At 59.2% G+C, this 24,991-nt stretch overlaps 1 protein-coding gene across 4 annotated transcripts in view; it reads right to left on the reverse strand.

Moving 5' to 3' along the window:
* Positions 1 to 24,991, reverse strand: part of ABR (ABR activator of RhoGEF and GTPase) — a 30,134-nt gene that overhangs the window by 1,928 nt on the left and 3,215 nt on the right. The window contains exons 1-22 of one of the 4 annotated variants that reach the window (XM_015880694.3): positions 22,147 to 22,566; positions 17,980 to 18,164; positions 13,621 to 13,725; positions 13,093 to 13,278; positions 12,843 to 12,950; positions 12,374 to 12,434; positions 10,919 to 10,971; positions 10,569 to 10,709; positions 10,249 to 10,370; positions 9,980 to 10,145; positions 9,734 to 9,856; positions 9,570 to 9,645; positions 9,319 to 9,423; positions 8,884 to 8,958; positions 8,655 to 8,752; positions 8,417 to 8,548; positions 2,544 to 2,603; positions 2,316 to 2,425; positions 2,068 to 2,207; positions 1,393 to 1,527; positions 1,181 to 1,286; positions 46 to 193 (exon numbers count right to left, since the gene is read on the reverse strand). In XM_015880694.3, coding sequence (XP_015736180.1) covers positions 46 to 193; positions 1,181 to 1,286; positions 1,393 to 1,527; positions 2,068 to 2,207; positions 2,316 to 2,425; positions 2,544 to 2,603; positions 8,417 to 8,548; positions 8,655 to 8,752; positions 8,884 to 8,958; positions 9,319 to 9,423; positions 9,570 to 9,645; positions 9,734 to 9,856; positions 9,980 to 10,145; positions 10,249 to 10,370; positions 10,569 to 10,709; positions 10,919 to 10,971; positions 12,374 to 12,434; positions 12,843 to 12,950; positions 13,093 to 13,278; positions 13,621 to 13,725; positions 17,980 to 18,164; positions 22,147 to 22,207 — 2,496 coding nt within the window. In that variant the 5' untranslated portion in view covers positions 22,208 to 22,566. Of the gene's footprint in view, positions 1 to 45; positions 194 to 1,180; positions 1,287 to 1,392; positions 1,528 to 2,067; positions 2,208 to 2,315; positions 2,426 to 2,543; positions 2,604 to 8,416; positions 8,549 to 8,654; positions 8,753 to 8,883; positions 8,959 to 9,318; positions 9,424 to 9,569; positions 9,646 to 9,733; positions 9,857 to 9,979; positions 10,146 to 10,248; positions 10,371 to 10,568; positions 10,710 to 10,918; positions 10,972 to 12,035; positions 12,327 to 12,373; positions 12,435 to 12,842; positions 12,951 to 13,092; positions 13,279 to 13,620; positions 13,726 to 15,324; positions 15,812 to 17,979; positions 18,165 to 22,146; positions 22,567 to 24,991 lie in introns of those variants that run through there. The other 3 variants (XM_015880693.3, XM_015880695.3, XM_085522035.1) reach the window with 3 other exon arrangements.

Consider the following 24,991-nt stretch of genomic DNA (forward strand, 5'->3'; position numbering starts at 1 on the left):
AAGGGAAGCCCTTTACTGCCTCTGCACTGCCAACTCAGCTCTCACCTGGGCCATCACATCGTGGGACCAGATGTCAGACGCCAGGGTGAGGTGTCCTTTGCTCTCCCCTTCTGAAGGTCTCAGCAGTGTTGGCCCGAAGACTGTGGCCAAGTTGTGGAGGGACATTTTGTTGATGGGCTCCTTTTCTGCTACCCTGTAGTGGGGGGAAAACAGCACAAGTGTGAGCCCCCAAAGCTTCACCCCCAGAGCAGCACAGCCATGGGGCAATGTGGGGGAACAAACACCAAGCCTCCTTCCCACCCTGCAGCCCCAGCATTGGCCATTCAGACCCAGGGGCAGGGCAGAGAGCTCAGCCCCCTTCATGGCCTCTGCGGGAGCCGCCAGGCCTGGCTGGGAGCCCCAAGTGTGATGTGGCAGCGACGTAGCCCTGGCCTGCTTCTGATCTACAGAGTCTCCGCCCTGCCCCAGCTCAAGCAGGGCACGGGGACTGCATACTGGCCCCCGGGCCCAGCTAGCCCACCTTCTGGGACTGCACTGCCATGTCAGCAGGTGGCCACACTCCTCAGCTGAGCCCCGGCCAGGACAGCAGATGTAGGAACTGCCTGTGCCCAGTTCTCAGGATGGAAATGGATTTTCCTTCCCCACCCCCAGCAGCAATCACTTTTTCTGTTTGCTTTTAGCCAAACCAGAGAAAAACAGTTCCTGATGTGAGTAACACGAGCTGCCAGTCCCATTCTCAAGCTCACGGTGTGCTGTGTCCAGGCCCTGCTGACAGCCCTGTGTCCACCAAAGGACCCCAGTGCTGCCCTTCCCCAGTCTCAGATGGGCTCTCCCTGCCCCAGATGGATCCGACACAGGAGATCCAGCCTCTGCAATGCTGAGGTGCAACTCTAGAGCAGCATAAGGTGCTGCATGCAGCTTCAGGATGGCTCTGCAGAGCCAAACACCCCTGCAGACAGGTTACGGGGATTAGCACAATGTGCTTTGCTCCTTGGACTGGTGGGAAGGGATGCATTGCTGTTTTTTAAGAGGGCACTGCATGGTCCCAGATTGATTCCCCACCCTCTACTGAGGCCACAGAGAGCTCATCCCAGCAGCTGCACGCAGGCTGAGGCAGCCAAGAGCTGCCTCATACCAAAGTCTGTGCTGCCCTCCCTGCCCTGCACCATCAAGCTGTTACCTTTTCAAGTGCTCCAGCAGGAAGAGGAAAGTGATGAGGTTGGGGTCAGGCAGTGAACGGAGAAGGTGCATCATGCAGTTCTCCTTGGCAGCAGGATCCGAGAGGGCTGGAGGCAAGGAGAGAGAGCTCAGGACAGGGCATCCAGCCTTGCATGTGCAGGATGGTGGGGAAGAGCAACACGGCCAGACCCCTTCTCATCCCCGAGGCCTTACCGATGCCCTCCATAAAGGCAGGGTACAGTCTGTCAGTGAGGAGGGGCTCAGGCAGCTCCCGGAAATACAACTTGAGTGTGCCGGCGATGGCGTTGATGTCCATATCACTCAGCATCACCAGGATGTCCTTGTTATCTGGCCAGAGAGCAGAGCCATGTTCCTGTTTGCTAACACCTGTATCTCCCCAATGCCCAAGGAGGGGGCAGCACAGCTGTGTCCCCAGCCCCATGGCACCCCAAGAGACAGAATGGGTCCCTGTGGATGTGACCACTCCATGGAGGGGACGTGCACCAGCGTGAGCATTAATCCAACTCCTGACCCTCCTGCTGCTGTAGGGAGTGGATTGTTTGGCCATGCTGGGGCTGGGCACAGCTGAGCAGTCCCCGCCTGCTGGGCAATGGAACGCGGAACAATTTGCAAATCCATCTGCAAACCTTGCCCTGACTCAGTGTCTCCCTGGGAGCCAGCCAGGCGTGGAGGCAGAGCACAACCATAACACAAACACCAACAAAAATAGGTCAGGGGCTGCAGGGCTCCATTCGAGGGGCTCAGACCCCATGCACCCACCCACACCATCTGCACCTTTTGCAATGCAACAGGCAGACCTTGAGCACGCAGGACTACGGGCTGGAAGGGTGCCTGATGCCTGCAGATGGACAGTGGCAGTCAACTCACTCGCATCAAAGACAGCCTTCAGTGCCTGGATGTCCGTGGCAACGCCGGAGATCCTGTAGATGCCGACCTCCTCAATGCCTCTCTTCTCCACCTCCTCGATGCACTGGCGCACAATGTAAGGCACCTTGGAGCGCTCACGCCTGGCTCAGAAAGCAGAGGTGTAAGAAGTAATTGCTGGACCCCACCAGCCCCATGTTCCCAGATCCCATAAGGAGTGGGACAGCAGCCACCCACAGCCCTGCACGCACTTTGTCACAACACTGATTTTGACCCCAAAGACTCCGGTCTGCTTTTTGGATGGGGTCCTCTTCAGGCTCATGTCTCTGCTCGTGAACTTCATGGAGAACTCCACCTTGATCTGTGGGAGAAATGCCCTGGTTGTCATCTCTGTGTCACACAGCCCCACAGCCCGGACCCCAGCTCGCAGCTCCCCTTAGGGAGAAACCAACAAGGAAGGGGCTTCGGGCTCTGCTTACCCCATTCATCTCAATCACGTCCATGTGCCAGTTTTTGGTCTGTACAGCCTGCGGGTCCAGCTGTGGAGAGAAATAACACATGAGGGTCTTTGAGTCCCCACCTGCTGCCACCCCCCCAAAAACACAGGTGGTGTTGGACACCAAAGGGGACAATCCAGAGTCCCTTGGGTTGGGTGCTGTACCCACATGGGATTGGTCCCCCCAGAGCCCCCAGCTGAACACACACCCCAGAGGCAAGAAATTTCCAAGAATCAGGACTATTTCTGGAGGCAGATTGATGGAACAGAACTAGGGCAGCATTTTCCATGCAGAAAAAAACAACATCTCCCAATAGCCAAAGCTATTTATAACCCCTGGGAATGACGGGCTCTGCTATTTCAGGCTTTCGGGCTAACAGGGGACTTGGAGATGCTTCCCCTGGGCCACAGCAAGGTTCTGGTGTTCCCAAGGCCCCAACATGGGTGGCAGCAAGATGGCACTGAGCTGTCCCCAATCCCCAGTGATATGGGACTGGAGCAGAGGTGACAGCAGTGATTCTGAACCCAAGAGAGTGTGGAAATTAGGGATCTCATCCCTGTAGACATGACAGCAGGGGTGAGGAAGGCTGCCACCAGCTCACCTTCCCACAAGGATGGGGACTGGGATCAGGGGGTCTGCTCCCACCCGAGGGCATGGGGCTCTGCTGCAGCAGCCAGCTCTCACTCCAGTGGCCTTTTGAGGCTTTTTGGTCTCCAGCTGGTAGCATCGATCTGTCCCCATCGATCCCTGTAATGCACAGGGCAGGCGGCAGGGCAGCACCCAGCACTAATGGCCCCTCGGGGAAGGGGACGGGACATGGACTTGGCAGGGGTCCCAGGGCTGTGTGTGTGCAGCTGCCAGGCGAGGCTCATGCCACTCATGTGAGGTCACTCCTCAAGGACGCAGGAGTTTCCTCTGGCATCTGCTGGGTTGGGAGATTCTTAAGGCAAGTATCAAGATGTCCAGAGCTTCAGCCACTGAGCTGCCATTCCCCACCACAGCTTCTGGCTGCTCATGAAGCCAGTGCACATTGTGCTGGGGGGTGCCAGGGTACCTTATGTTCCCTCTTGCACAACAAGATGCTAAGTTGCCCTGGCTCCCTACTCAGACCCAGCACTGTGGCTGCTGGGAACAGTGAGGAAGAGGAGGAGAAGGAAGGCTGCAGCTACCCTGGACCGCCATGGGAGTTTGAACACAAGGATCATGAGACTTCAGCTGGACTGTGGTCAGCCCCAGCCCTGCAGCTCCACATCCCTTATGCCCTCTCCGCCACAGTGCCACGGCACGCCTACCACAGACCCTTGCACAGCAACACCACAATTCTGGCCAGGGACCCTTGGATGGATGCAAGGGGCTTTCACCCCTTCCCATGTCTCCTGCGTGGCAACAGAACAGGGGCTGGCTTGTCACTGCAGCAATGAGTGAAGCCATTCACTGCCTAGCCAGGTCAGGAGCCATGGGCCTCCGCATTCTGCAGCACGAGATTAATTGAAAACAACACACACATCTGCCCTGGCCCCATCCCGTGGGTCCCCCTGGCTCTGATGGCCCTGGCAGTGCACATCTGGAAGGGCTTTAGCAGGCTCTGAACAGAGCCATAATAAAAGCCAGGTTGGATGCTGCTAGCACTGCAGACCTTACCATGAGCATGCCACGTTCCTGAGGCCTCCTGCCACACCACAGCCCCCCCTGCTTCCATCACTGACCCAAAATGGAGATGGCTCAGCTGGAGTCACAGAGCTGCCCTGCAGCTAGGACTGCTCCCTGTGCACTGTGGGCTCAGGGCTGGCCCCAGTGCTCCCCAAGCCCTGTCCATGTCCCCATAGAGCTCAATGCCTTGGGCAGCCTTGTCCCCCCACACATGGGAGGATGGATGTGAACATCTGCCCATGCAGTGCTGGCAAAGCACCCAGCCTCAGCAACCATCACCACCACCTTCTCCTGCACCAAAGGGAGCTGCCTTACTCCAGTGTGACCCAATAATGTCCCCAGGCTGGCAGAGAGGATGGTGCAGGTGACACGCTGCAGTCCCAGATGCCAGGTGCTGTGCACAAACTTTGTGCTGAGCTGGATTCATGCATCGCCCTACAGCCAAGCAAACGGGTCACAGGTGCCTCTGTGGGACAACTCCTTCCTGCCCACAAGGACAGTGCTGTGACACACCCATGCTGAGGCCAGCACAGAGGCTGTGCTCATTGCTGGTGGCAGGGAGACCCATGCAGTCGCCCCAAGAGCTGAGCTGCTGCCATGCACATCCCTTCTTGTGCCTCATCCATGAGGTCACTCGATGCCTAAAGCCTGGGGTGAAGCCATTCTGAGCACTGCAGTGACTCACCAGCGTGGCGTCACCCTGTGTCACCCTGGGAGTGAGATCCCAGCATAGTTGCTACAGTTGGGGCCATTCCACATCATTTTGGCACCTGAGGGCACCCAGCCTGGCCTCCAGGTGCAGCTCAGTGATCAGAGGATGCTCTAGATTCCCCATCCAGCTCCTTGCCCACAAAGCTGGCAGTGCCAGAGCTGTGCTATTGGAACACAGCAGCCCCTGTACCAGCCCAAAGCAAAACACAGCCTAAAGCAGCAATTCACAGCCCCATCCTGCACACCAGGACCCTGCACATGAACTCACTACAGCCGAACTCCTTAGCAGGACAGCTCACGGTGACACAGCCCCTGCTTGCCCATCTGCCACGCATCTCGGAGCAGCAGCGGGAAGCACAACCCACTCGGCTTTTGACCCAGCAACAGCCCCCAGCAGCCTCCTGCACAGCCCTTGCTGCCCCTTAATCCCCAGGAGTGGCGGCTGCACAAAATCGAGGTTAATGCTGCTGCGTCACAGCCAGCCCTGCTGCCACCGAGCCCCCCCCTCCCGCTGTTGACAAACTGAACCCACATGTGCCAGGGCAGCTCCTGTCCACCACTGCTCTGAGCCAGCATGGCAAGAAAGCCCCTGGTGTCACACAGGACAGCCTGAGATGGTGCTGTCCCCCCTGTACCCCATCAAAGACAGACAGCACTGATGGGGCCGCAACAAAGCTGCAACACAGCAGCAGAGTAAGGGCTAGGGTCAGGGGGGCTGCTAGTCAAGCAGCACCTACCACCCATGGGGGAGCACAGCACACTGGGGTGCTGTCTTCTCCCAGTCACTCATGGGGTGCTGCACCCCAAGCAAATCCCGACAAACACAGCACAAAGAGCTCAGCATCCCCCAGGGAAGAAGGGAAAGAAGAAAACAAACACCGAGAAGGCAGCTATTTCTAAAAGCTCCCAAAGCATCCGAACAGAGCATGCAGAGCCCTCTCCTCAAAGCAAGCGGGTAGTGAGGCACCCCCACAGCCACAACCCCCCCCTCAACAAAGCAACCAGCCAAAAGCCACAGCATGGGAAAGCCATCCGGGTGCCCCTCACCTCCTCCCGGTCCCCCCGCACCTTCTGTCGCAGCAGCTTGCTGCGCACCCGGCCCCAGAGGCGGGCGCCGGTGGTGGGGGGTCGTTTGCCATCGGGCTCCTCTGCACCCGGCTCCAGGTGCTCCCCTCCAGGAGTGGGGCCACTGTCCGGCTGCACCAACACGTCGGTCATCACCACCGCTTCAGCTCCAGGGATGCGAGAGGAGAGGTTGGAGGAGCCGAGGGCAGCCCGGGGAGGGGGTTAGGATAGCACTGGCATTCCTGCTGCTGGGGCACGGAGCTCAGCGGTGGCCGGGGACAGCCCGGCTCGGGCAGCAGCAGGCTGGGCTCATCTTCAGGGTGTGAGCCAGGCTGGCGAGAAGCAGCTCGGCAGCCCCAAAGCCTCCCTCCCACTGCGAGGAAGTGACTCAAAGCAGCCCCCCCGGCGTCCCCCACGCGTTAACTCCCGCCCTGCCGCCCGCTGTGCTGCTCAGGAGGGTTGTGCAGCCCTGACTGACACGGCTGGGGACACAGAACCAGAGCATTCCCAGCCCTATGAGCAGCCAGGCTGGGCCTGGCAAGAGGCACAGGGTTACTGCTCTGGGGATTGCCCTGCCAAGCTCTAGGGAACAGGAATCCCCCCGCACCTCCCCAACCCTCCCTGGACTTTGTCACCTCCACTGCTGAGGGAGCAAGGAGGGGACAGAGTGGGGCAGAGTATTGAGATGGGGTGCACTGCCCTGGAGCATCACTACGGCTCCTCATGGCACACAGGGACAGAGCAGTGACAGTTCGGGGACTTGCACAGTCCCCTGTCCCCATAGGGCTCAGCACCAGGAAGGATCCAGCCCCCAGGTCTGCATGGAGCATCTCGTGAGTCCATGCAGATCCAGGAGAGCCCCAACACCACTGATCTCCCCCCGTGGAGCCTCTGCCAGCTCTGCAGCAAGGGGGCTAGCCAGGAGGTGATTCCCTGCAAGAACTGCAGGCACTGTGCCCACGACAACACGGCCTCCACTTCCAAAGTTGCACCTCCTCCTCTTGCCCCAGCATACAGCCATACAGCCAAGAACTGGCTGCTCCATCCTGCCCCATGAGCCCTGGCTGACCCCCAGTGCTCTGAACCCTCCTGATACATCCACTGCCCAGCCCTTTGCCAACCTCAGCCCAGCACCTTCATTGCTAACTAGAACCAGCACCATCTCAGGGACCAAATAAGAGCTATCCTGGGCAGCATCTCTGCCTTAGCAGCTCAGAGCAGAGTAAGGATGCAACAATGCAGGTACCTACAAACAGCAGTGCCTGCTCCATCCCATTCCCTGTCTGCCACTGTGCTGCTCCTGCTGCAGCCAGCCCTGTCCAGAGCAGAGGGGCTGGGTGATGGCTGGACACCCCCGTCCCAGTGTCAGAGACACCACTGCATCCAGCCAGGTCTTCCCTGGGGCAAGCAGGCCTCCTATCTCTCCCTTTCTTCCTCCAGGACTTCTGTATAGCAGAGACAAGCTGTGCTGTCCCCATCCTGATCCCCGCGTCTCTCAGCGTGACTCATGTTTGTTGACATGGGCTATTTCCGAGAGTGCAGCTGGGCTGAGCCCCACGAGGCTCTGTGCCCCTTCCCCGGCCTCTTGTATGCTGCTTGACCCCACATCACCCCTACCCTGTGCCAAGGAGGGCAACAGATGGGCAATTCTGGGTACGAATGAGCCCAGCCAAACCCCATCTCGTACCCATTCTGGTGCCGACCCCACTTGGTGTCTCCATCTCAGCAGCGTTTTCATTCTCCTTCCTCCCTCCCCCGAGACCTGCCCTCAGCTACTTTCCCATGGAGCAGACAGCCACGACAGACACTTAAAAGCACACTCAGGTTGGAGGGTTGTGTCCCCAGAATGACGCTGTCCCCAGCACAGCAGGGAAAGCAGCCAGACCAGTGGTCCTGCCAAGAAACTGGATGGGCATTCCCTGTTGCCCTCCTGCCACTCACCTGGGTGCATCTCAGGGCAACCAAGGCCTCCATCCTCCCTGCCTGGTAACCTCCAATCAGAGGCAGCTCAGCTGTTGCCTTGGAAACACCCGTTGCCATAACAGCAGCTGATGGAGGCGCAGGAGAGGCAGATGGTGGCAGAGGGGGACAGCCATGGCCAGCGGAGTGGGACGGCTGTGCTGGCGTGGGAGATGTGGGGCAACACGCTCAGAGCCCTCCCTGGGGCAAGCAGGCACTGAGCTCACAGCCCCATCTTGGGCAGAGCAGCCATATTCCTGCAGCCCCTGTGCCAAACCAGCAAGGGTTGGATGCAACCCTCACGGTGGCCGTGGGCTTTGCCACCTTTCCAGGATCCCTTTGCACTCTGTGCCTCTGCTGAGGCCATTGCACGCTGGAATCAATGCCCAAAGGCCAGATACACACCATCTCCCAGCCCAGCAGACCAGCCCCAGGAGGATGAAAAGACACCCGAATGCCCCAGCACATACCTGGATCTGCCCCTTGCCCATGATCTTGTCCACAATTTCGTTGTTGTCCTTGTTGAGTTTGGTCTTGTCGTAGCACTTCTCATAGCAGAGGATACGCAGGGACTGGGAACCTTCCAGCTCAATCTCAAACTCCTGGGGAGTGAAGATAGCTCAGCACCAGCACCCAAATCAGCTTCAAAGCCTGGGCTGAAAGGTGAAAGGCACGGTCCCTTCCCCACATCCCACAGTCTCATCTCACCTCATTCCACTGTGGCTCTGTCGTGTCCCGAAAAACCCTGGTCTTGGCTTTGCTGACAAAATAGCCAAAGGAATCCACCTCCAGCGTGCAGTACAGATCTGGGGGAGGAGACACTGCTGAGCATCCAGAAATGCGTATTTACTGCCAAACCATGGGGCAGAGCAGGGCCACACGCAAGACTGAGCTCCCTCCCCAGACTCTGCACACAAGGACAGGCACCCGCACTTACTGGCCGATTGCTTGAAGCCCTTGGCAGAGTGGACAATGACGTGCAGGAACCCATAGAGCCCGGGGGACTCATCGTCTGCAAGACAGGGGGATGCATTAGGATTCTGTTTTTTACCCTTCAAGCACAGCCCCCAGTGTCTCCAGTCCTCTGCAGAGCTGTCCCAGAGGTCTGGGGAAGGCCAAGCATCCCCCCCCTGCCCAACAGCATCCTGATGCTGAGGGGATGCTCCTACCCCAAAGCCAGTCCCATGTCACAGCTGGGAGTGCTGCGCCTGGGAGCCCAGCTGTGCTCCTGCAGTGCCACCTGCTGGGGACACGTCCCCATGCACAGCCAGGGCCACAGCAGCATGGACCCCAGACCAGGCCAGGGACACAGCATGTCCTCCCCATGGACACCCCTAAGCAGAATGGGGCCACCAGCCTGGTTGTCACTCACCATCCTTATTGCTGGTGACTGGGATGTTGTGGACAGTGCGTAGCTTGAAGCAGGACCCTGTCAGAACCTGCAGCTCCACCGAGCTCAGCACAAAGGCCTGGAGGTCTGTAAAAGGAAAGCAGAGGTGCTTCAGAGAGATACTCTGGCTCCAGGGACTGGATGGCAGTGGCTGCAATCCCATGGGACCAACCCATCCCAGCACTCTGGGGAAAAGAAGATCCATGGGGTCTTCTCAACAGGCCAAGAATTACCTTTTTTCTGCAGTTTCTGAATGGCCTCCCTCCATTCAGACCTCTCATAGTCAGAGGACAGCAGGAACAAATAGCTCTGGAAGAGAGAAAGCAATGCTGCAGGGCTGTGACTTGTCACTCCTTGGCCAGCACAGCCCTGTCCTCTCACCTGCAGCCCTGCTTACCTTTCCATTGCGGTTGTGGATGCGGAAGGGAATGGCAGGCGAGTTGAGGAGCAGCCAGAACTCATTCTCAAACATTTTCTTCTTGAGGCGCTCAATGGCACGGCTCTGCCCTTTGTTGGCTTTCTGCAGGCAGGGAGAGGACACAAAGGCTGAGTGGGTCAAGGACAGACAGGCAAGATTATATTGGTCCCTTCCCAAGTTGGGGACATCCTGGCACTTTGTAGGCATCCCATGCTCTCCTCTCACCTCCTTCTGCACCTCACTCTTGATGGCTGAGATCTTCATTTTCATGTCCTCCAGCTCATGGTCAGGGATGACGTGCACCTGTGGGCAGTGCTCTGACTCCTCCGGTGAGGGGAACACCAGGTCGGCCAGAGGCACGTACCACTTACAGTCATACTGCTGGTGCTTCCTGCAGTCAAGGTGTGAGCACTGAGATGCTACCCATCCCTACTGGACCCCACTGGAGGGTGAGACATTCTGCTCATCCCTCACAAACCCAGTGCCCTTCTTACCCCACTGCTGTCTTCTTCAGCTTGGCACAGAGCAACACGTCAGTGAAGAGGAAGACATGCCGCAGCTTCCTCGAGCCCTCTGACAGCTCCACCAAGAAGCCATCCTTGATGAGCTGCCGGGTCTGCAGGGAGAAGGGTGGGTGTCAGAGAGGGAAAATAGCACAGGGTGGTAAACACAGACACCCCTGTCCCTCCCCATGTTTCATCCCACAGGTCCACAACCCGTGGGTACCATTTTGTCTCCCTGAACGTCAGCAGGGTGCCAGCAAGCAGCAAAGACCAGGGCTCAACCACCCCCTATGCCACCCTGCCTGTCTCACCTCCCCCTTGGGAGTGGTGACCGCTGTCCTCCGGGGATCGATGTCCTCATTGATGCTGGAGAGGAAGTTCTGTGAGATGCGGAGGGCGTCCTGCAGCAGCGGGTAGTCGGGGTGGTCAGATGGGGTGTGCTTGAGGAGGTCCTGGATGTGAGTGAGCATGGAGTGAGCAACCCAAGGCCTATCCAGCAGCACCCACACTGGGGTGCTCCCCCACAGTGCTCCCCAGGCTGTGGGACCCCAACAGCAGGAGGACATGGCCAGTCCAGCCAGGGGACACAACCATCACAAGTCACCTCACCCTATTACACCTCAGTGACCCCATCCCACCCCAGTACTGGCATCACACTCACGTGCAGAACAAGGGTGCTCCGGGTGACACGGTCAATGGGTTTGTACAGCAGCGCTGTGGGAGACACAAGGTGCCAGTTGGCACTGCCTGTGGGAGCTCAGCCCCTCACAGCCAGAATCTTTCTCAGTTTCCCTTTCTGTTCCATACTGGGTCCCATGCAGCTCCCGCCCCAGCCCTGCTCACCCACCCAATGAGATGCTCTGGGGCTCCCCTCAGCCCTATCATCCCCTTGCAGTGCTAGGTCCCAACACCCCACAGCTGGTTGCTTGCACATCCCTCTAGGCTATTTATACCCAGGCTGAGGCATTTGGATTTTCCCGGCCATTTGGATCACTTCCTCAAATTGCAGAGCCCCAGTGGGGAAGCACTGCAACCAGGAGAGGAAGAGGGAAACGTGCTGACCCCACACCACACTGAGTCACAGAGAAGCTCCCAAGGATCCTGGAGAAGGGTGCTGTCTGATAGCCCCAAGTGACAAGGGAAGGACCCCTCTCTGTCTGTGAGAGGACATGGGACTGTCCCCCACTGCAGCCACTTCCCCACAGTTCGGTGGCAGCATGGAAAGCTGAAGCTCCTGCAGCACTTGGTGAGAGCCAGGAGGGAGGAGACGCTCAGGATGCTGCCCCGCCTTGTGCAGGGGGAGGACACAGCCTCCTGCTGCCATCGCTACAGGCACACACAAAGCACCTGGGAGCCCAACGGATCTCCAGGAGGGGCTGATCCGGCACATCACCAACCTCCCCCTCCAGCACCATCCCCATCACCGCGGTCCCCAAGGGCTGGATGATGGCAGGCAGAGAGGCATGCAGCCAAGAAGGGCGTCACAACCTCGAGATGCTCACAGCATCCAGCGAGCAAAAGGAGAACCCTTCCCCACTGCAACCTTCACGCAGAGCCCCACTGAGCAGCTCTCTCCCCATCTCCACTACCAGCACAAGCCCCATGGGCCAGGTGAGCGCGTGGCCACGCTGCCAGAGCCAAGCGGTTCGACAGAGCCCAGAACAAAGAAGCGCACAACTTCAGGCTGCAGAACACAAAGCCACCACCGTCCTGCAAAGACGTCGGCCCCACAACAGGTGAAATGCTCCCCCCGCACCACAGCCCCCGCCAGCCCTCACCGTAAGTGCAGTTACAGCAAAGCCGGACGATAACGAGGATTTCCATGGCAGCCCCTTCTCTGTGCAGCCATCCCTGCCTCCCCTCGGCTGCTCAGCCCAGCTGCTGCGCCACAGCATCGGCCTTCAGCACAGCTCCCAGTGCAGGAGGAAGGGGTGGGCAGGGGGTGGGGGGCTGCTGCACGCCCCCAGCATCCTCACGAGGGGCGTCCCCCCCTACTCAGTGCCAGCGCCGCGCATGGGAACGCAAAAGGGCTCCACTGCCGGGAGCTGCTTGGTAATGCACCCGCAGACAAAAGGCTGCAGCCCCCTCCCCACGCCCGCCCCTTCGCATGCCGTACCCTCCATGGTGACGGACGTGTGGCTCTCCTTCGAGTCCTTGGGGCCTTTCACCTTCAGCTCCTAGGGAGGGAAAGGGCAGCAAAGCGGGGCTGGGGCAGGGCATTCCTCAAGGTTGGGAGGCTCTGCACTGAGACTCTCTCCCAGCCCTGTGGGGCCACGCCATGAGCAGGGGTGCTACTAGTTAGGGGTGGATCCAGCCATTCCCCCAGGTCTCCCTGAAGCAGTATCATAGCACTGGTCCTACTGAGGGGTCCCAAACTGGGGGGACTGCAAAGCCTGCAGGAGATTCAGCACAACACCCATTGAGCACCACCACCCCACATGGCTGAAGGTGGTTCTGTTCTACAGATAGTATCCAAAAGTCCCAGGGCAGGGGGAACCCCTCCACAGGGTGCATGGGAACAAAGCCCCCTTCCCCACTCCATGACACATGCTCTAACCCCACGGCACAACCCCAGCCCCACTCACCTCAGAGATCTTCTGGAACTGGTAGTTGCTCTGGCTGCACTTCTCAGCTGTTTCCAGAGCAATTTTGTAGTTATCCACAAAGGCCTTGTACACCCCAAGCTGGCTGGCCTGTGGACAGGGGGACAGTGGGATCAGCCAGGTGCCCACGGTGCCCCCTGCACCCCCAGAGGCCAGGCACAGACATAAACCACCTCAGCCTGTCCCTCAAGCAGAAGGGGATGTGGATGAATTAGCTGAGCAAGGTGCATACCAGCTTCTGGAAGAGGTGACCCATGGTGATGTTGCTGTCCCACTGCTGCACCTTGGGGCATAGGTTGTCATAGAACTCCTTGTGGATTTCGTAGATGTCCTGGATCTTGTAGAAAATGGTTTCAATCTGCTGCAGGGTGAGGACAGGCTGCGATGTAGTGGCTGTGGCCTTCAGCGGCTTCATGGGCTGCCGAAGGAGAAGGGAGAGCGTCTGAGAGTGGGGCCCCAAGGACTCCTCTGGCCCAACAAAGGAGATAGCTCTGGGACAGCCCCAGTCCCCAGCATGAGGGGCAGTCACTGCAGGGTCTGCTCCCTGCTCCTGCACCCTCAGACTTGCCCGTCCCAGCAGCAGTGACCCTCATGTTATGCAACTGCATCTCCACCACAAAAGCCAATGTGACTAAGGGAGAAAACAGGGCTATAGACACTCCTGTGCTGGGCAGGCTTGTAGGGGCTGTCCAGGGAAGAGGGACCCCAACCCCCATCCCTTCTGGTGACCCCCCTGGGGAGGGGGCCCGGCTGTGCTCACCAACAGGAGTGCCTCCAGCTGGTTGATGTAGATCTCCTCGCTGGCCAGGAAGCCGGAGAGCACCAGCTTCCGCATCTCCAGCCCTTTGCCAGCATCTCGCTCGCCCTGTGCAACACAGCAAGGAGCCCAGCTCAGCCAGCAGTCAGCATGGCACAGAGCCCCCCATCCCATCCCCACAAGGACATATCCCTTCCAGACACACTGCAGCAAGGGCCGGGTACGTGCCTGCAGGACATCATGGCCAGGCTGGAGCCAGCTGGGAAGTTGGGGCGGCACCGACTTTGCTTGGCCCCGAGCCCAGCACTGCAGGCAGCGCTCCAGGGAGGCACAGTGAGGTAAAACCCTCCCAAGGGCAGAGTCCACAGGCGCCCAAAGAAACCAAGCCCTAAGGCTGGCTTTGTGAGCCAGCACCACCCTCTTCCCAGCTGGGGTTTTCTCTGGGAAAGTGCCACCCCTGTGGTTACTGCCAGCCCTTGTGTCGCTGCTTGGTGGCATCAGGGCAGGTCCGGTTCTGAAGGCACAGCACCCAGCCAGGCACACCAGAAGCCTCTGCTCTGCTTAGAAGTGATGCACATCCCACCCATGACATCAGGCACAGCAATGACCCTGAATGCCTTTCTTGGGCTTTGGATTGCCTCAAACACACACTGTGCCCAAAATTCCCATCCCAGCACAAAAGCTCACTCTCAGGAGCCAGGCTTTGCCAACCAACGCAGCACCAGGCAGAGACACAGCCCTGCCTTAACCCAGCTGTTACAACCCGATTTGGAGAGTGAGGATCACAGCTACCAGCTTGGTGCTCCAAGCAATTTGGGATGGCTAAACAGGACCATAGTCCTCTCTCTCTGCCAGCCATAGGCACCACACCAAGGGTACAACAACAGCAGCCTCACTTGGGTGCCATAGGCAGCATGAGCAGCTCCCTCACCCCAGATAGAAGCACAGCCAGGAAGCACACAATACTCCTGTCCCACTCCATGTGGGCACCACTCGGTCCTGTCCCATCAGCCAGCTCAGAGCCTAGTGCTCCGTGCCCAGCGGTACCGTTAAGGCCAGGCTGCAGGGAGCTGTGTGGGGGGAGCACAGGGAGCCTGCTTGGTACTGGCAGGCTTGCTGCCACCATTAGTCACGGGCTCTTCCTGCTTCCCCTGAGGCTGGGCCCTGCGTGAAAGCTGAGAAGATAAGGGGGCACATCTGCACCCAAGGCCCGTGATGCCCCTGGGGATGGTTTTAGTGGGACCCCCATGGCCCCAAGGGGCAGAAAGTCCACCTTCACACAGGGTCCAGCATCCACCCTGTGAAGGAGACCCCAAGGAGAACAGAGATGGAGACCTCCTCCACCTCTGCCATGAAGCAACCATGCTAGGTGGGCTAGAAGGCAAAGGGCTGTAGCTAGGGGTACCAGGACACCTCCCGGGCCAAAGTACCAGGGCTGGGAGCAATTTAGGGAGTTTGCTCATGGCTGTGCAGTGAGTCAGTGGCACAGAGCAGTCCAGCCTCATCCCAAGCATCCCAGCTCTGCCAGCACAGCAGCCCACCCCAGCAGGCACACACAGACACTGGCTGAACTCTTGGCATTCACTTTCTCCCCCACCCCTGCCCTGGGAAATCTCTCACCCAAGCCCCCTAGGCCCATGATAGAAGGTGCCCATTTCCATCCCCACCCCATCCAGCACTGAAGCAGGGTGCCCCATGGGTGCCCACCTTCTCATTGGCCGAGAATGGAGACCCGGGGCTGGTGGGGGTTCCTGGCTCAGAGTCATCTTCATCCTCCAGGACTTTATCCAGGTACCCTATGGCTTCCTCTTCCTCCTCCATGGCCTGCTGGGCACCAGGGGGGGCTGCGGGGACCCCACAAGGCTTCAGACGAAGAGGACTTACGCAGCCAAACCAGACGGGCCTGACTCAGCCCTGGATGCCGGCCACAGCCTCTGGATGAAAGGAGCCATTATGGGATCCCCGGTGCTCCCGCCTGTCCCAGCTCAGGCCGCCGGCCCCGCTGCGGGGCTCCCCCCAGGCAGCGGCACAGCCACCCACGCGTGACGGCAGCGGGGACGGCGAGGTCACCCGAGCGTGGACGGAGGAGCTGCTGGGCTCTGCCTCGTCCAAAGCTCCCCCCAGATGCTCCAAGAGCAGCTCAGGGCCGCTGCCCGCCGTGCCGCTCTGCTCCGCTTGCAGCCAGAGCTGCCGCTCCGCCCTGCGCTCTCGCTACAGGAAATGCACGTCTGGTGTGGAGGTGGGGCCGCTCGCACTATGGTCAAGGCAGCTCAACAAATGCTTCTTCGGAGTTAAAGCGCTGGGGAAGGCACACAGCAAAGGGGAACTCCATGGGGAGGGGTCGCTAACCATCTACACCCCCCCACACCCCGTGCCCTCCCCAGCCTCGCCAGGCAGAGCAGCAAGCAACAGAGCAGGCAGAATGGGGGGCTATCAGCCATGGGTATCCCCATGCACGGGGAGAGCTGGACCACGGCATTCTGCAGTGACCCCTGAGGGCAGCAGAAGGGATCATGTCCCATTAGGGCATCTGACCCCCCCCCTCACAGGTAAAAGCTCCTGGGTCCCCCCCTGCTCCAGAAGAAACCTCAGCATGGACGTGGTACAGATGCATGGTACTTCCCAAAGCACCCAGTCTACATCTAGCAATTCATTGGGGCCTCACTGGGCCTGGCAAGTGGGGTAAGAAGGGACTGGAGATGCAGATATCTGCAGGATCTAATGCAAGAGAGCCGTTTCAGCCGTTTTCCCACTCTCCTCCGCAAGGGAAAAAAAAAAGGGGAACCAGTAGCTGCGGATGCTCAGCCCCCACAAGCTTCTCGCCTCCCTACTCCTGTCAAAACCTGAAACAAACCACTGGTGCATGAAAAAAAGGGAGGAAGGACTTTCTGGAGCCCTTATCTGCATCCACACTGCACCTCAGGCTTGGCACATTTGGTAAGGGGGCTCTTTCTGAGGACCCCGTGACATAGTCACCGGGGTGGGGAGAGCCATCTTCAGTACCAAACCAACACATCACCCCCTGTGATGTGGCCACAGCCTCTGCCAGGATGCTCGTGGCTGCAGGTGGGATGGGCTGGTCCACATGCAGCTGGGGGAGTTACAGGCTCAGTTGCAGTCACCCAGGAGCTCATAAGACAAGACCCTGCCAAGCTGGAGATGCCACCTCCAACACTAGATGGATATGGGATGTCAGGGTGAGCCAGGCACCCTATGCCATCCAGACAACAGGGCTGCAGCTTAAACACGTGTGCCCACCCAGAGGCACTCCAAGACCACAGCTGCTGGCACCCAAAGGCGCTCCCCCTAAGCCCCAGCCCAAGCAGCTGCAGATAAAGGGATCAGAGGCAGAGCTGGCACTGAGCTCTAAAGCCCCCAATCCTGTTAGTGCTGGGCCAGCACTGAGCTGAGATAGCCACTGGAGATGGCATCACTGCCTGAGAGCAGAAGGGAACATCTCCTGGGCTACCCAGAGCCCCACTGCTTCCACAGGACCACCCTGCCAAAGGATGAGACCCCACTGCAAGTGGGGTATCAGGGTGGGGGCTGACTCAGTCCCATGTTGGGCAGCCAGGGAACCATGCCTGGAGACACAGCAGTTCAATGAGGCGTGATGGGACCCATGGGATCCACATGGGACTGGACACAGAGGATGCTGTGCAGCACCCATACCCCGGGGAGGAAGCCACACCTCTGTGCTCCTCCGCCTCAACATCCGGGTTAAGGCCTTAACTCCCTCCATGACAAAAACCTCCACATTTTCCACACTGCCTCCTCCCATGTCCCTGTCTCCCCACCCCCCACAAAGCAGTCCCTATACACAGGGCGCAGAGGGGACAGCAGCTTCCAGGTCTCTGGGACAGCACAGCACCCCCTGGGTTATAGAGAAACCCTCATTCTGGATAAAAACACCCTCCATTTTCAGTTCCCCACTCCAAAGCTTTCCAAATTTCTCTCCTGGAAAAGGCAACGGATAAAAACCCAGCAGTTCTGCAAGGATGTTAAGAGCTCAAGGAGTTAAATCTGAGTTTCCTTTTAAAGAGAAAGGAAGGGGTGGACACTGTGTCCCAGTGCAGCTGGCAGGCTGTCCCCAAGTGCCACTAGATGGAGCCTGCAGCACGGCTGCTTCTTGTCCCCTCGCAGAGGGGCAGGGGACACAGCAGTGCACCCAAGCATCTCCCAGTTCGGCTCCAGCTCGCAGTGTGACCCATGGACACCTCACCATCCCCAACTCTGGGTTTGGGAAGCTGAGTAGACATCACACACATCACAGCAGCATCAAACCATCACCAGGAAAGAAGGCACATCCCAGCACCAATTTGCACAGGTCCTAGTGCCAAGCTCAGTGCCCAGATCACCTACCCCTGTGTTGAGCCCATCCGTGGGTGTGGGTGAGACGCCGTCCCCGCTCTCCTGGCCCCGAGCACTGAGCTGGGGGGACATGGTGGGTGATTCGTCGATGTAGGGCATGGCTTCCGAGCCTTCTGGCAGTGTTTTGGGCTCCTCATTGCCCTCGGCATCATAGTCCTCTGTACCGTAGTTGAAATCTACCAGAAGAAGAGAAGATGGCGGTGAGCATCCAGGAAGGAGATGGGTGATGTGGGGGCAGGGATAACAAACATTCCTGGACTCTGTCTCACCCCATAGTGACCCAGGGGCTCATAATCCTGTTCCCAACCCCCGGGGCCACATAGGGACAAGGACACTCACTCCACACGGCTGCTGCTGCCCACCTGCCGACCAGCAGCTCTTTTTCCCCACATTTACATAATTCATGCTGCCGGGAAGCCGCAGCCTGAGTCTGTGTGGGGGCAGCTGCTCCTCCAGACAGCCCGGCCCTGCGCCAGCAGCCCTGCCCTCAGCGCCAGCAAGCGATGGAACCAGGCCGGCATCCAACCCTCCTCATCCTCACTGCATGCCACTGAGGGGGACATGGCCACCCCACCTGGAAGAATGGGGACAATGTTCAATCTGGGGGATGGGGGAGCGATGCCAACATGGCGGCTTAGACCACGGCAGCTCAGCCCACCTTCATGCTGCCACCAGGCCATGCCACCACCCTTTGTAGGCAGCCATGCCCCCCTTCCCCACACACACAGAGCCGTTCTGGGGACCCTCAGCCCTCGGTGGGAGCTGAGAGCAGCCGAGCAGCAGAGTGAGGCCTGGGAAGGATGCAGGGAGGGCCCAGGGCGCAGTGGGGGCCCGGGGTACATCCGAACCAGTTCCTATGGCAACAGCAGCGCTCGGTGGGAAGAGGCGGCTGCAGCAGCCCCGAGATGCTGACAAAGGGGAGGGGGAAGGGAGCCCGGCTGCAACGCAGGGACCCCTCAGTACCTTGCAAAGAGGATGAAGACACACAGTCCCTCACCCTGACCCCCACAGGTGTCCCCATGGCTGAGATCCCTGCTCAGAAGGGCACTGGGATGCATGCATCCATCTCCAGCCAAACCCTGCACTGTTGTTGCTTCACCACCCCACCGCTTCAGCTGGGGAGTCCCCTGGCTCCCACTAGCATCGCTTGTCCCATTAATATTGCATTCAGCTCAATATTTAAAGCAGATAAGTGTTTAAATCAAAGAGTGCAGGGCCAGGAGCCGTGCAGTGCTGGCAGGGAGGGACCAGGACTGTCCCACATCCCAGGGCAGGACAGGAACCCCAACATGGCACAGAACATCCCCATTCTGCCAGGGAAGTACAGCTGCTCTCAGACCTCTCTTCATTAGCAATTAGCTGCTAATGAGCAACCTCTAGAGGCCTGATGCTGCCACCTCACACCACCCACCCTGGGGAAGCCCAAAGCCCCTCACATACGGGCCCTTCACTGGCCAGGGTCTAAGGAGGGGAGCAGGGAGGGAGCAAAGCTGAAGGTCCCTCCCTAAAAAATTGTCAGCTCCACACTCCTGTTGGCCAAGCTCTGCAGCTTCAGGCTGAAGCACAACACCCCAGCCCTGAGCCCACCCCATCCCAGCACCCAAAAATGGTGACGTGGGGACAACTGAGGCCACGCCAGTCCTGACAAAGCCACCTCAATGCCAGGGCAACAGCAGCAGCTGGCAGCAGCAGGAGCCCACACTGAGCCTAGCAGCAGCACTGAGACCAGGCCACCTCCCCACCCCATTGCCAGCCTTGGGAGCAGCTCGGGTAACGAAGAACACCGTTTTAATGAGGCAGCTGGGGACCTTGCCAACTGCCTCCGGCAGTGGAGGTAGTGACAAAGGCACAGAGGCACAGAAGGGGAAGGGATCAGTCCATGGAGATACAGGAATGGCCCCAGACCTCAAGCACCCATTGCTTGCCCCCAGCCTGAGCAGATTTCAGCCCCAGGTCTCACCTGGAGATAAGCTGCAGACAGCGGCCAGAGAAATATGGAAGGAGAGGGACCCTTGGCAGAGTCCTGTACCCTGCTCAGGAGCCCAGAACACACTGAGGGGAGGGTGCCTGGGCACCCAGGGGACACTGCCAGTGCCATGTCTCCATATGCACCAGGACTGTGGGACAGCAGGAGGTGCCTCTTGGCATCCCAACCTTCCCAGGCTCTCTGAAGCAAATCCCCCCATGTCCATGGAGCACAAGTGGCTCCATCACTACACTCACTGTGAGGACAGATGGGCACAAGTCAGGATGTGCTGCAAGCAGGGATCCAAAGGGATGTGCCATCACTTGGCACACAGTGCCTAATGCTATCATGGGAAGGGGACCTTGCCCATGCATAGGGAATACTGAGGGCCTGTCCTCTGCATGGCCCTGCCTGCAGAGCCCAGCAAGCCCAAATTGCACTGCTCCCTCCTCCTCCTGCAGCTGCATTGCCCCTGCAGCCTGTTCTTGTGCCCATGCCAAACCCAGAGCTATTTTTGCTCCACAGCAGCAGTGGAAACCCTCCTGCTCCACCCAAGATGTGGGGACAGAGGAATCAGAGCCCACTCCAGAGCCCCTCACCCAAGTCAGTCATGGCCTGGGTTCCCTCAGCAGTGCTGCAGCCCCCAGCACCACAGGCTTGTGCCTGAGGGACACCTGCACCATTGGTGTCCCACAGCACGACGGGGTCAGGAATATGTCCCCATGTAGAAAATCACATCTCAGCTCTGTCACCCAAACTGATGCCAGTGAAATGATGCCTGAGAGTGAGCATGGCCAAGGGCGGCCACTGGCTCCTCCCAAAGCAGGCAGGTGACAGCACTGTCACAGCAGCACAGTGTGGCATTTCCTTTGCTTTCCCAGTTGGGCACATACCGCATCCAAGGCTCTGCACAGCTCAACGTTCACCTGCCCTATTCCATTCCCACAGTTCAACATCCTTACGGTGGGGGGGAAGCAGATTCTGCCATTCCCAGATTGCAAGGTTTGGGAAAATGCCACGTTTTTACTGGGTGAAAATTCACCATGACAACAGGATGCGTGAGCTGGCCTCAGACCTGCCTCCACAGGCCTCCTCGACACAAACACCATCTCCTCTGCACCCACGCTGCATCCTCCCTGCCAGCACAGCATCCCAGGATGCTCACAAGCCCAAGTGCTGAGCTCTCACCGATCCCAAGTGCCACTATCCCTGGGCATCCTGACAGTCTCTGGCGCTGTGGGCTCTGCAGGGAGGCAGCTGCAGGGAGGCTGGGTCTGGAAGACTGCACAAGCTGGCACAGAGGGATGCTTTAGACTGCAAGGGTCTGCCTTGAGGGATCTGGGATGGAAAACTTCAGAGGACTCAGCCCTGCACACTGTGCCCCCCTGATCAACCCCAGCTCTGGGTTCACGGGCGCATGAATTGCAAGTTCAAATATGCAATTACCACTTGATCCCCATCCTGCCTCCCCACCCAAACCTGCCCCACAAGTGCCAGGCTCTACGCTCAGCCACTTCCCAGATATCATCCACAGGAGAACTCACACCCCAAAAATCACCCAGCAGTGCGTGCAGTCTCAGTGCTCCCCAGAACGTAAGGCAGAGACCCAAGCCCCCCATCTCCCAGCTCTATCCCAGGCTCCCTGGGATGCTGATGCCTGCACCAGGTGTCCCAGGACCAGCTTATTCCTCCCACACCAGGTCCTGGCTGCCCATCCATGGGGCCAGGAAGGATTCACAGCCCCAGTGCTGCTGTACGGACTCCCTGCTGCCAACCCTCGGGTTCCACTATCACGGGGCTGCATTTACACTGCACCCTCCTGCTAAAATCACTGCTGGGGGAGAAGAGACGACCCAGAGCCACTGAGAGACAGGGACTGAAGCATCACCCCTGTCCCAAGGCACCCCATGGGCAGAGCATGCTGTCACATTGCTCTGGCACCAGCGAGCCTTACCAAACCAGTACCACTATCACCCCTTGCAATGGACACAGGTCCCCACTTCCAACCCCAGCAAATGCAGCCATGGTGTGAGGGATGCTGAGGGATGGGGGAGCTCTGCCCCCACCAGCATCACCTGCCCGCTGCCCACCCTCAGCTCAGCATCACCAGCACATCATCCATCCATCACACAACAGATAGTGGGGGTACCCGTCCCCCTGAGCCCTCCCGGCCCCCAACCCCAAGCACGTACTGCTGTAGAGGGTGTCGATCCAGGACAGTCGCGGCAGGCCACGGTGGCTCAGCGGCTCCATGCTCGGCGTTCAGCCCCGCCAGCCGGCTCTCATCTCACAACAAAGGCAGCGAGGGCGGGAGGCGGGGGGCTGCAGGCCCAGGCGGGGGCTGGCTGGGAGCAGGGCAATGCTGCCTGCCCGGCCGCACAGCGCTTCTTCTTCTGCCAAGGGAGCCCAGGGAAGGAGGTGCTGGATGGCGATGGCAGTGCGTCCCGCCTCCCGCCTCTGCCTCGCCGGGGGGAGCCGAGCCCTGCGTCCCCCGCACGCAGCCAAGCCAGCCCCCCGCGGTGCCTGGGGACAGGAGGTGGGGATGGTGCGAGGCTCCAAACAGAGCACCAGGCAACCCCGGAGTCAATGGGGGGACACGGGAGCACTCACCTCTGCCCCAACCTCACTCTCACCCCCACACTCCAGGGATGCCCCAATCCCAGCCAAACCTCACAAGCTGAAGGATGCCCAGCTCCCAGACCCCTCCTAGTCCCTCTCTCCAGGAGGAGCCAGCAACCAGGGACCCCTCCACTGCCCCACAAAGGGCTGACACAGCTTGGCATGGGCAGGCAGGGGTTAAACTGCCCTCCCCATCTGTGTGTAGCCAAAGGAAATACAAAGTGCCAGAGTCATCAACCCCAATATGTCACCACGCCAGCCAAGCGTTCAGCCTGCCCTCCTCCCACCCGCACCCGCACCACTGCCCTCGTCCCACTGGTGCGGGTGGCATCCCAAGGACTGCCCTCAGCCACATCCTGCCCTGCATGGGGATGGGCTCAGCCCAGGTAATGGGGACAGATGGGAGCTGTGTGGGACGGATGATGCTGTGCAGGACACGTGGATGCATTTTGGGGAGCACAGCTTGGTGCAGTCAACAGCACACAGTGCCGCCCAGGCGCAGCCCTACATCCCCAGAGGGCCGCATCCAGCCCCCACGGGCTGAGTCACCACATGCTGAGTCAGTGTTGGAGGTGCTGCCATTTCCCAGCCCTCATGTTTCTGAGTGACCTGAGGACCCCTGCACCCCACTCTGCACCCTGGCACTGCTGGGTGCCACAGCTCCCCTCCCCAAGCCACATATGGCACCTGGGGGAGACAGGCAGTGTAGTGACACACTGCCCCACACAGCGAGTACATCCACTGCTCTCCTACCCCCAGAGCCCCTACCTGAACGACTGCAAGACACAACCAGTCCTGATACAAAACCACTTCCATCCTCCCAACCCCTGCACTTTGTCAGCGCTGTCCAAGCCCACGCAGCACAAGCCAGGGCTGCAGATAGGGACGGAGAAGATGGAGGAGGAGGAGGTGGCAGCAGCAGCTTGGTCTGCAGCAGGGAGCAGGCATGCACACATAGGCACAGCTGAACCAGGCCCCCACAGTGGCGAGGTGCAGAGCTGAGCACACACATCCTCCCCAAGAGCAGAAGATGTTGCGTGCAGGAGCAGCAGCACCACTGGGGGGATGCAGCACCAGCACAGCCCTGCAATGAACGAGGGCAGGCAGCTCTCAGCATCTCCTGTGCAGCTGAGTGTCTGTGCATGGTATGCCTACATCACTCCCCTTGTGCATCAGCATGTGTGGAACCTCATGCCTCCCTGAGCAGCACTGGGGGGAAACCAAGGGAACCCCACTAAAAGAGCCAGCAGCGACAGCAGCAAACATTGCAGCTCAGAGATGCTCAGGGAGGGAGCAAAGGACACAGCCCAACTCTGCTCCATGGAGGTAGGAGCCGTTTGGAGCCATATGGAAACATCGCATGAATTTGGGGTGAAGGAAACACTCAGTATGCACCAGGATGCCCAAAGCAATGCCATCCCCATGTCCCCATGCCACCACTGATGGCTACATGTAGCCAACACACATCCTGTGGGCCAACCAGCTGCGCCAAACACCTGTGCTTTATTTCGGTTACTCCACTCTATTTGCCTTTGCAAACAAACAAACGCCCACACCAAAACAAACAAACACAACCCTACTCCTGCACATGGAGCACACCCAACTCCCAGCAGCAGTGCCGCAGCGTGGACACCCAGAGTGTGGACACTCCTACAGTGGGAACCACACACTCCAACACACACCAACAGCCTCTGCCCACAACAGCTTGTGTTACTGGGCATGTTCTTATGACAGATCCCAGGCTTGCTGCCCTATGCTGCAGCCCCGTGCCCTGTTGGATGTCTCACCACCAGCCCAGCATCCACTGGCTGCAGCCGGGCAGCCCACGCACTGCTATTTCTGGGCTCTTGCACAAGAGGATGCTCCAACCACAGCCACGCGGCCCTGGGGTGCTACGGACGGGCAGCAAGGGGAAAGAGAGGGGGAGGAGGAATCGGTGGAGAACATCCAACCAAAAGCAGAGCGAGAGGGGCTGGAGGAACCCCAGCACCAAGGCAGGGGGCTGCAGAGGAGAAGAAAGAGGCTGGAAACTAGGAAAGAAAGCGCCTGCCCCGAGCACAAAGGTCTCCATCTGCCAGAGCTCTGCACCATCCCAAAGCTCTCGGCTGGGGCTCAGCGCAGGGCAGACCCGCCCAGCCCCAGGCCAGGCTCTGCAGCTGAAACACATCCAAGAGAGCCGAGAGGCGTCGCTGCTGCTCATCTACATATGCAAATCCTCCTGCTTAGCAAACACCGATAAAGACAGGAGGGATGGAAAAGCCGAGCCTATTTTAAGATGCCTTTTAGAGGCGAGGAGGGGAAATATGAGTGCACCCCAACAGCAGCACCCATGTCCAGCAGCTGCTGCTCCCGTGGACACTGTCAGGAGGTCTGCAGGAGGAACGTGGAGATGCTGGGGGTAAATGTACCAGTTTTCCT

This window comes from Coturnix japonica, chromosome 22 (assembly GCF_054131305.1).
Source record: "Coturnix japonica strain WE chromosome 22, WE-NBRP24, whole genome shotgun sequence".
Lineage (NCBI taxonomy): Eukaryota > Metazoa > Chordata > Aves > Galliformes > Phasianidae > Coturnix > Coturnix japonica.